This window comes from Oreochromis niloticus, linkage group LG10, assembly GCF_001858045.2.
Source record: "Oreochromis niloticus isolate F11D_XX linkage group LG10, O_niloticus_UMD_NMBU, whole genome shotgun sequence".
In the NCBI taxonomy this organism is placed as follows: Eukaryota; Metazoa; Chordata; class Actinopteri; order Cichliformes; family Cichlidae; genus Oreochromis; species Oreochromis niloticus.
In genome coordinates this window covers 20,316,362-20,326,659 of record NC_031975.2, presented here as the reverse complement: position 1 = coordinate 20,326,659, position 10,298 = coordinate 20,316,362, and the positions used below count along the sequence as shown (strand labels likewise).

General features: G+C 43.1%; 1 protein-coding gene across 1 annotated transcript; it reads right to left on the bottom strand.

Annotated features, from left to right (window-relative positions):
- Nucleotides 1-3,102: 3,102 nt before the first annotated feature.
- Nucleotides 3,103-10,128, bottom strand: spry4 (sprouty homolog 4 (Drosophila)). The gene is made up of 2 exons (XM_005452576.4): nt 9,790-10,128; nt 3,103-7,621 (listed from the first exon to the last, which is right to left on the bottom strand). Exon 2 carries the CDS (start codon nt 7,572-7,574, stop codon nt 6,426-6,428), a length of 1,149 nt encoding a protein of 382 aa, XP_005452633.1. The 5' UTR covers nt 7,575-7,621; nt 9,790-10,128; the 3' UTR covers nt 3,103-6,425.
- Nucleotides 10,129-10,298: the final 170 nt, after the last annotated feature.

Below are 10,298 nucleotides of genomic sequence, written 5' to 3'. Positions count from 1 at the left end.
CACGGGTAAAGAGAGTCTACCTTAATTTAATCCTAATTAATTAAATATACATACATGTCACACACATTTTTCACGTTTTCCCTTTTTTGTATTTTTGTATGTATAAAACAGAGAATGAGAGGAGTGAAGAAATGGGCTGCACAGAGGAGGAAGAGAGGGAAGTGTGTAACTGTGTGTGTGTATCTAGGGGTTGTCAGTGGTGCGCGGGGGTCTGCTTGAGCGCTACACCAGATGTGAAAATGGCTTTTGCAATATGTCATCTAAACAGCAAACTGCAGGGGATTTACTTGAGGTAACTTGAAGCACATAAGTGCGGGAGAGTCGAAATTACAGCTAGCTTCTTGAAAATCTCAAACAGATTCGGAGACCAGCTGAGGGGAACCATCATTCATAGCAGGAAACTGGCATGTGGTTTTCCCCACGGCCTTAAATAATTAGTCTAACATATGTTACCTAAATGCAGATTCACACTAGAAAGAAAACAAAAAAAAAAGTTGGTTTATCCCTTTAAGTGGTATCTCAGGTCACATCAGTGTATGCTGATACAATGACTTAGCAAGTTCTGCCGGTTGTGAAATGCAGCAGATAAGAAGACAAATGTGGGATGGTTCAAGTCAGATTATACCGCCTGGATGTCACACCTGATGATCCCTTTGTCCTGTGTTATTGCAGCGCAACTTCTGCTTTCAGTGACGCTGTAAACCAGCGCACACACTTGATCACGTGACTAGCTGGAACAAAGTCCCTGGCAGCCTAAGGGCCGCTAGCACATTTTTATAGTATACATAGATAAAAATCCCTCTGTTTCCCTGTATTCTCCTTTTATATAATAACAAGGATTGCACTTGGTTATGAAATCTTTTCTATGTGTTATTACATTATTTTGATTAGCCTACTTGTGTGAGAAACGACCCACACAACAGAACTACTACAACATGATGATGTGTTTGTGTGTGCTGGGTGTGACGACCTTATTCTTGCGACTGAACAATTACATTGCGAATGAAGCAGAACAAGAGGACCTGAATCTTGTACTAGTTTCTCTGACTTGCACAGCTTAGCAACTTTAAAAAAAAAAAAAAAAGCACTGTAAACATTCAAAAACTTTGAAATATTAGTTTCAACCAGTTTCTGGCTGCTGTCCTTGCATTGTCTTCTGCGGTAAACCCAACCTTTTTGTAGCACAGCAAGCCAAACCACAGCACAAATAATTATTTGCATGCACAGTTTCCGACCCGGGACGGGTTCTTCACTGAATCTAGGCTGTGTCATAGTACTAGCTGATAATAAATGCTTTCTTTTCCACTTGCCTGTGCTGAAGCTTCCTGTGTTGATGATATGTATGTGGCCTGATAGGGTGGAGATGACAATGTAGGTGTGGAGGAAGTCAAATGCAGGTGTTTGCATGTGCGTGCGTGTGTGTGTGTGTGCTGTCCCAGGTGGGTGCTGACAGACCGGCAGGTAAACAGGCAGGTTGGTCTCTGATCTCACCTGTTGGAGCAGACACAGCAGCGCCTGCAGGGCTTTCACAGCGGAAACATCTTCTTTATGTGATGCTGGAAGGCCAGGCCCTCCTCTTCTCTTCTCTTCTCTTCTCTTCTCTTCTCTTCTCTTCTCTTCTCTTCTCTTCTCTTCTCTTCTCTTCTCTTCTCTTCTCTTCTCTTCTCTTCCTAACAAACTCTGTTGTAATTGATTCACTTTCCTCTCCCAGGTGCATCCAGGTGAACACCCAGTACATGAGTACACGCGCGGGAGGTGGAGCTGGGGGGTTGCATAAAGGGAGGAAGAACACCAAAGGTAAGAGCAGCACAGGTGTGCTGGGGGAGGGGGTTGGGGGATGACAACAATGTGTGTGTAGGTGTGTGTGACAGGAAGAAGCTGTATGTGCTCTGGCTTTATAACGTGGCGCTTTTGAGAGAAAGGAATGTTACACATCCAGATTATAACAGACCACCCCTTCAAACTAAAAGGAAGTGAGTTTAACCTACAAGTCAAACACACACTTAAACCTACACACACAGACACACACACACTGCAGTCATCAAGCTCTGATATGAATTAAGCATCCTGACTAGTTCCTGTCTCATGTTACGTCGTCCTGAGGGGTCTGCGGATTATTTCCTGTTCCTTATGTAATGTTTTCTTTCTGCTTAAGGTCACACAGATTTATTTGGCCTTTGCTGCTCTACCAGTGTTTTATAGAGAGCGACCTAGTCAGACACAGGAAGGGAGACCTTGGGAATTTGAACTGTTGAAATAAAGAGACTAAAGTGCCTAGCTGGTCTGTTACAGACTGCATAAGGTTAAAAAAAATCTTAAAATTCAGCTTATAAGTGAGCGGTCGCTATTGTAAGGAGTTAAACCCCCCCACATACAAACATATCTCCTGTTTAGATATTTGCATGTGATTATGCAGGTGTCTGTATTCAAGCACAAACTGTTTGGTAGCAGATGCTTTCTGGTTTCGTTTGTAGTCCACTTGTAGCTTGAGTTCTATTGAACTCATGTGTGTATGTAAAGAGCAAAAAACCCCCAAAAAACAAACTATATTTGTTGAAAATCATCGATCTCCAGATTGAGGGTTTCATTAACTTTTAAAATTCACCTTAGGTTTGTAAACAGTGACTAGTGGATGGAAATCTTGACCTACAGAAGCATATCAACCTTTTGGGATGTACATATGCAGCGCTACTGTGAGTAATGGAGTTGGTGTCCAAGAGGAGGATGCTAGGGATAGGGTCAGATCGAGGCGGATGATCCGCTGTGGCGACCCCTAAAGGGAGCAGCCAAAAAGAAGAAGATGATTAACTTTGAGTAGCAGAAACTTTGGGTCAGAAATGAAGCAGTATATATTTTTTACATTGAAGTAGTGGCTCAAACTGTGGGGCAGACCCCACTAGAGGTGCATAGAGCCACTGCAAGGGGGTGATGAAATAATAGTTTGCTGGTGCTGCTATCTTTATGTCATTATAAGTCAACTTTTTTAGTGGTAATAATTCATATTAGTATAAATCCTCTGGGTTTATGATCGTTATGATGGCACGGTGTATAAGTGTTTGTCTGTGTTATGTAGTTGAAACAGTAACGACACAAACAGCTCGGTATATTTAACAATATATATTTCCATTGTCAATGTACATTCCATTTCGACATAAGCTTTCTTCACAAACAAAAAGTTGGCATCTAAATAAATACTATATAAAATAGAACTTCAAAATAAATATATCTATAAAGGGAACCTTTTATATGAGATTTTTGTCTTTTTGTTATATCTACACAAAACAAAAGCACAGATCTTGTTTCTCAATACCCAACAATGACATTGCAAAGGTATAAAGGAATGGAGTAGCATCACCCAACTGTTTGAGACCTTTCCTCTTGTTTGGGTTTAAATAAAAAAAAATAATAAAAAAAATAATAATAAAAAAAATAAAACCGTGTTCACAAATGAATGACACACAGGGGGATTGGTGTGTAAAAGTCACAGCGTAAAGAAAAGGTTTTAATGTTTGAGCTGCTGGATGATTATTCCACACCTTAAACAGGATAGGGAGCGCATGATTGTATAAAGCTAACATGAAGTTAGGAGCATTGCTTTTGCAGTGACGGAGCTGAGTAACAGCAAAAAAAAAGAAAAAGAAAAAAAGGCAGCAACTGTTGAAAATAGATGTCCTCTGGTGAGAAGAGATGGCGCAGAACACAACTGGAGAGGAAAAACAAAGTTGAGAGGGAAAGAGAGACAGACATGTCTTTCCATGTCTCTGTGGTATGACAAGTTTATGCACAGCAGCTGTGTTTGTCAATCATGGAAGGTCAGGGATGTTTGTTGGGCGATTTCTCGGGGCAGGAAAGAGGGACGCGAGGAAGGAAGAAAAGCAAGAAGAGAAAAAGAGGGAGCTGAAACACCGAGGAGTAACGGCAGGAAATGGGCTGATGGGGGTAGATTGTGCTCCCTGTGTGGATTCAATGAGTCCACAGTCTTTAGGACTCGGAGAGGAACCAGGGAATTAGCTTAGCCTCTCGACTGCTAATGAGCCATGGATAGCATAAACAGCAGGAGTTTTTTTTCTGCTTCTTCTCCTTTTTTTCTTCTTCTTTAATTTATTGCCGGGCACACTTTTCTAAATCAAGTGCTAGTAATAGAAACGTCTGCTATTTCTGTTACCCCTTTCCCCAACCTTCTTCTTGAAACTCTCCTTTTTCCTTTTCCTCACAACCACAAAAACATCGTATTCTTACCCTCAAAATATATATCTAATATATTCTCTATATATTTTGTACTGAATCGTAGTTATAATGTACCATGCAATCTTTCAAGGACATTTAAAAGTGTCTTCTAAAGAACACAAATGTTGTGAAACTATTTACAGCAAATAACATTTCACCTGCATAGCTCTAGTACTAAATATATTGTCAAAACATTTGTGATTTTTGCTGCCCACCTAGAGATGACCAGGCCTTTGCCCGGTCCCGCGACCAATCCCATTTTGGCACCTTTTCTCTCAGGCTGAATTGCTAGGTTTTGAAAATATTGCCTCATACATTCAAGACTAAGGACCATGTGTGTTTTTTCCCTCCCTTTCCCCCCGTCTGATAGCTTTGTGCAACGAGACAAGTACAAGTAAAAGCAAAGTTAGGCACCCTAATGAAAGTCACAGGTCCGACGTGAAGCAGAGGTGTGTGTTATGGAGTCGCAAAGACAGTACGCCTTTATGCCAAACGGAAACGGCCATCTGTATTAAAGGGCAGCCCACCTTTAATAATGACCAGCTGCCGTCAACACCACGTGGCGAGACTGGCGTGACTGTGATCATTCTGACGGGAAAAGCATGCTACTGTATAACAGCTTCCTTTGGCAAAGTCCTAAAAATGTCATGCAAGCCACAAAAATAGACTTTAAGAATTAAAAAAAGAGGCTATTCAACGTATGCAGCTACGCGGCATAATGATTTGAATGTGATGAAGACGCTCTGTGTGTGGGGGCAGAGGGGAGGGGACTAAATGTAGTGCACACCAAAGTAATGTGAGATAGCTGAGGTGGTTAATACTGTGCTTTAGTACATCCTTTAAGGGGTTTGCGTCTTCCTAAAAAGGTTGTGCAAGTGGCAGGTTTACTCTACAAAGGCTGACTGCAGACATACACAACAGCGACTTTGCTATGCCTTCTCTTCCCCCCTCTTTGCTCTCTATCACTTGCACCCCCTCTCGTCTGGAAACACTTTTTTCCTGGCCAGTTTGTCTCTAGCTTAGCTTACTCGTTTTAAATTATTCACTCTTGCCTTTTTGCCCCTAAATATTTCTTTGCCTTTTTGTTTTTTTTGTGCAAAGAGGAAGTAGACCAGGCTCTTAGGCAGTTTAGTAATCAACATGCGGTGTAGGCCAAGTTCTAGAGAGGATTACTGTAACTGTCCCTGAGAAGGTTGAGTGTACTTTACTTTTTTTTTCTTTAAACACATTTCTCTACTACAAATCGACTTCTAGTACAGTGGGTAACCATTAGACTAAAGCATGCAAGTCATGACATGCATTATGTCAAAGGTGACTGGTGAACAGCATTCAAAATATTTGAGAATGTCTAGGCTTCACCACCTCGTAGTGGAAAACACACTGTAAGGTGATCATCTCAACTGCTTATGCACAATACATGGTGAGAGTTAAGGGGAATTGCTATTATTTTAAAGTCTAGAAAGGTTTGTTTTTACAGCTCCACTCTGGACATAAAAACTCAATGGAGATCAAATGTCAGCAATACCAAGGTAGCATCTTTCAGGTGTAAGAGAACAAGGGGAAACGCTAAAAGATTGGTGGCCACGGTAACCTTGGAGCGAGTGAGTAGTTAAAAGTGTTAGTTTCACTCCTGCAATGGCCTGTCATTTAAACCACGCTATAGATAATCACTTGTTTTCATGTTTAACGCTGGGCTGTGCTTTTGGGTTGGGGTGGGGAGTCGGGGGTGGGGGCTAAATATAGATATTAACCATCCATCAATAATTTCTATGTATTCTGTGGATCAGCAACCAGCTTCTGTTTAGTAAGCATTACAAAATTAGCTGAGAAATATTGAGCAGCAGAGAGGTACAATGACTTTGTGCCTACGGCCATCTTCGCACAACACAAACACCAGTCCCACAAGCTTGTCTCTTGTTCTTTTGTCACTCTTACAAAGAAGAACAAAAACATCTCAGAGGGCCTGTTAGCTATTCCTACTTGCCATCTCCCTCATATAAGGCCCATTTTTGATCATACACCCTATTAAACATCTTTGTACCTTTGTTTTACATAAGTCATCTTCCAGCAGTTTAACGGGATAGTTTAATGGGTTGGTGTTGGATTGTCCTATCCATAGAGAGCAAACAAGTATGGTATAGTCCAGTCCACTTTTTTTTTTTTTTTGCAAGGTCACCACCACACAGTTTGGTCCACTATCATGATCCCTGCTGCTGCTTCTCTACAGTGCCAGATTTTGCTTCTGTGGCTCCACTTTTACACACGGGGACACTCACGCCGCTCTGTGAGTTTTTGCAGCGGCAGCCAGGCCTGCTAATATTGTCATAACATTTCTGTCCCAGTTTGGCTAGGCCCATCGCTGGTAGATAGCAGACCAGGCAAGGCAGGACGAAAGAAAGGGCAGCCATGAAGGACCAGCGTGCGCAACAGTTGGCCTGCGAGCACGAGCAGGGCTTGTCGGCACAGGAGCCCTCATCATCCTCGTCTTCGGTGCAGTGGTAGAAGATCCCTTTGACCAGGCACATGCAGGTGGCGGTATCTACCATGCTCTGAGCAGAGCACAGGCACTCCTGGTTGCAGACCCAGCAAGAAGGAAGGGTTCGGGGAAGTGTGCATTCTGTGCACCTGCACTTGCCGCAGTGCTCGCAAAGAAGGAGGTGCTTCTTCTCGGTCGGAGAGGAAGGAATAGCCGCCAACCCTTGCTGACCTCCAACGGAGCATACACCTCCCACAGGCATCTTTGCGGACTTGAGGTCAAGGGATTTAGAGGAGGAGGAGCAGGACGAAGCAGAGGAGGAAGAAGTGAGGACCTTAGATTCTGAGGAACTGAAGCAGCCTGGAGCTCGGGTAGTGATTGTATTGATGGGGCCGGGGTGAGGGTGCAATTTAGGGTGGTGGTCCACTGTTGGAGTGGGCGCAGCGTGTTCCAGCAGCCTCTGGTCAGATGAGGTACTGCTGCTGCTGCTGATAGAGCTGGGCCTTCCACTGAAGGAAATCCAAGGGTGGGTGGTGGTGTCCTGATGAAGGTGGGGCTCACACCTGCTATGCTGGGGAGGTTGGTGTTGGTGATTGTGATGATGGTTGTGGTTTGCACCAAGAAAGGCTTCTTGATTCTGACCTAGCCAGGTGATTCTTGGGTTCAAAGATTTCTGGCTGGGAGGCTGCTGAGAAACAACAGCGGGGCTGTCAATGTAGTCGTTCTCCACGTGTGATGACTTTATCTGGTCGATGGGGTAAATAGTGACAGGGTGCTGAAGACGACCGTAGGGCACACGACTGTCCAGCAGGGGTTGGGATATGAGGGAGGAGGACACTCCGGGGATGTGGTGGGGAACCCTGGACTCCATATGTAGGCTGGTGCCTCGACTTCACTCTAAAGCAGCATTTAGCAATACTGCAGAAACAGATACAAAAGAGACATTTAAGACTAATCTCATCTTAAAATATTAAAAAATGGTAATAAACTAGAGAATTAAAGATGGTTTGATGTCAGATCAACACCTCTAACAGCATGCGAACATGACATTTGATATAAGTAGTTCACTTCACTGAAAACAATTACTGAATCTTTAAAACAAGTCTCTCCACAGAAATCTTTTTTTTTTCTTCTCCAGACCGGATCTTTGCAATTATTTGAATGTAGAGTTTCCAAACCATGGTGATTTTTAGACTGAATACCGACAGGGTATTCAGTCTAAGCCTCCTCCATTCTAACTTTGACATTAGAACAATAGAAGTTGGGCTCTCACTGCCTCCCCTCCAAAGAGCAGGGAGCACCAGAGAGCAGGGTTTGCATGCAAAAGACTCAAAGATGCAAAACAAGGCAAAGTAACAAGAAGGTTGCCAGAAAAGAGACTTCAACGGTAACTAAATGAATGCAAGAGGCAAAGGAAATTAGGTCTTTGTATAGAATCACAGCTATTTCATGTAATACAAGTTGACCTAATGTTGTATTTTTATATTTGATCCGTCAGTGTGCAAACTGCATAAACACGAATCTGAATCAGAGATCAGACCCTGGGATTTGTGAATGGGGCTGATTTTATGAACTGCAGTTTTTTTGTGAATGGGCTGCTGGCTGCACTCGGTGTTGCAAGCATGAATCAAGACGCTCCAGTCATGGTGAGGCTGAAAGAAATCGGTTTCATCCGTTTCATCAATGAGCGCTCGGCAGATTTATTTTATCCATTTTATTTACATATATATTGGTGAAAAGCAGCTCACCGACCTACTGTCTACAGTATTCATTTGGGTTACCTTATAACAAAATATACCGACGAAAAAAATCAGGTTGTTCAGACCATAAGATCATTTTCGTTTGATTATGCTCGTCTTGTGATTTTTTGGGCTTGCGCACATCACCCTGCAAATATATACATCTGTATTATTTTTTCGCAAATGTATCAGTGGTAGACACAGCTTTGCTTGACCGTCAGCTGTCAGTGTTATTCTCCCATTCCTCATATTTTCAGAAGCCCGGTTGAGAAACCTGTTGCGACATAGCTGGCACCGACACAAGCGCTTGTGATCGTCAAATCTAGACTATTATAAGCTCCAAGCCGGAACTATGCGTGTGCAAGCGCGAATGTGTGCGTGTGTGTGTCTATGTGTGTGCGCGTCCCTCCCTACATGTCAATGACTGAGTCATAAAAACCGGAGGCGGCAGCTCGACTTACACAAATAGCATGTTTATATAGGCGTTATAAGCAGGTATTCAAACAGTTTTTGTAAAATGTCAAAAAACACACAAGCTTAATAAAGGAAATGGTACATTGCGTGCCACCAGACACGGGAATGTAGAGTCGTTTTGATAGGCGGCTATTCGGTGCGTAGCTGTATGTGTAAAGCTGGACATTATACATCCACGGCACTCAAAAAAACAAAAAGCAAAAAGCAACAACAAAAAAATGCATTGTAGAAAATTAATACAAGATTTGTCGGCAGCCAGTGGGCTAAAACGAAAAAACTAATAGCATAAACACCTGACACCATCGATGGCGTGCCAGCCAGGCAGTCGCTGCAGAGTGAGAAGGACACACGCAACCGAACCGCCCGAGAGCTAAACGTACCTACAGGCTTTGGAGAGAAGGGCGAATCACGCAGAGATTGAAGTGTGGGTCTGCCCCGCTGCTTTTTATTGTGTCTTTGAAAAAAAAAAAAAAGACAAGAAAAAAGGGGGAAATGTACATAGCGATGCGACAGCTGCTGAAATGCGTATTTGCTATAAAAAAAAAAAGAAAGAAAGAAAAGAAAAAAAGAAAGAAAAAAAAAAAGCCGCGGTTCGGACTACGCGTCGTTCTCCATCTCTGATACCTTCACCTTGCTTTTGGTCCGAAGTCGGTGGTTAAATATTGACCTAAACTGCAAATCCTCGGAAACAGCTTGTTGCAAAATAGAGTTTGCAGGAACGTTTTAGTGCACGCGATTGAGTAGACTGAGAGGACCAGTCAAGTGAAGGCAACACTGAACAGTACCGAACAGTTTATCTTTACAGTGACACACTTACTAGTTACAAACATCTAGAGAGGAAAGAAGGGAAAAACACGAGATGTGATCACTTACTGTTGTTTCAGGATACAATTTTCATCTCTCCGTTGCGCGCGACGTTTACGCACAGGCTTTAGTCCAAGGCAGCGAGTAGCTCCAGGAATAATGGATAAAGATAAGTCCAAACTTTACAGGGTAATAAGAACAAGGTATGCGGACGGCGAACTGGTACCCCGCACTATTCTCCACTCGCTGGTGCATAAAAGACGACTGCGGTTGTGGACTCAGAGCTTTGGATATGATGTTGCAACCATCGAGGGGGAGGGAAGTGAGTTTTTATGAATGGGAGGGTAGAGGAAAGGAAAGGGACGGCACTGCGCAGATGCCTCGTCTTTTTTTCTCCGTTTTTTTGTGAATGGCAGGGCCGAGCGACTGGGGAGGGCTGAAATGCGGATGTTACATTTTTATGAATGGGGAGGACTCCGAATAGCATTGCGCAGGCGCCATACCTACGTTTTTATGAATGGGAAGAAATAGCGAATGAGGCGTGTGTGTAAGAAAAAGGAGGGGGCGAGGAAATGAGA

Bases quoted from the DNA above. Each gene is read 5' to 3' on its own strand.
- spry4 (XM_005452576.4), bottom strand. From the start codon at position 7,574: ATGGAGTCCAGGGTTCCCCACCACATCCCCGGAGTGTCCTCCTCCCTC.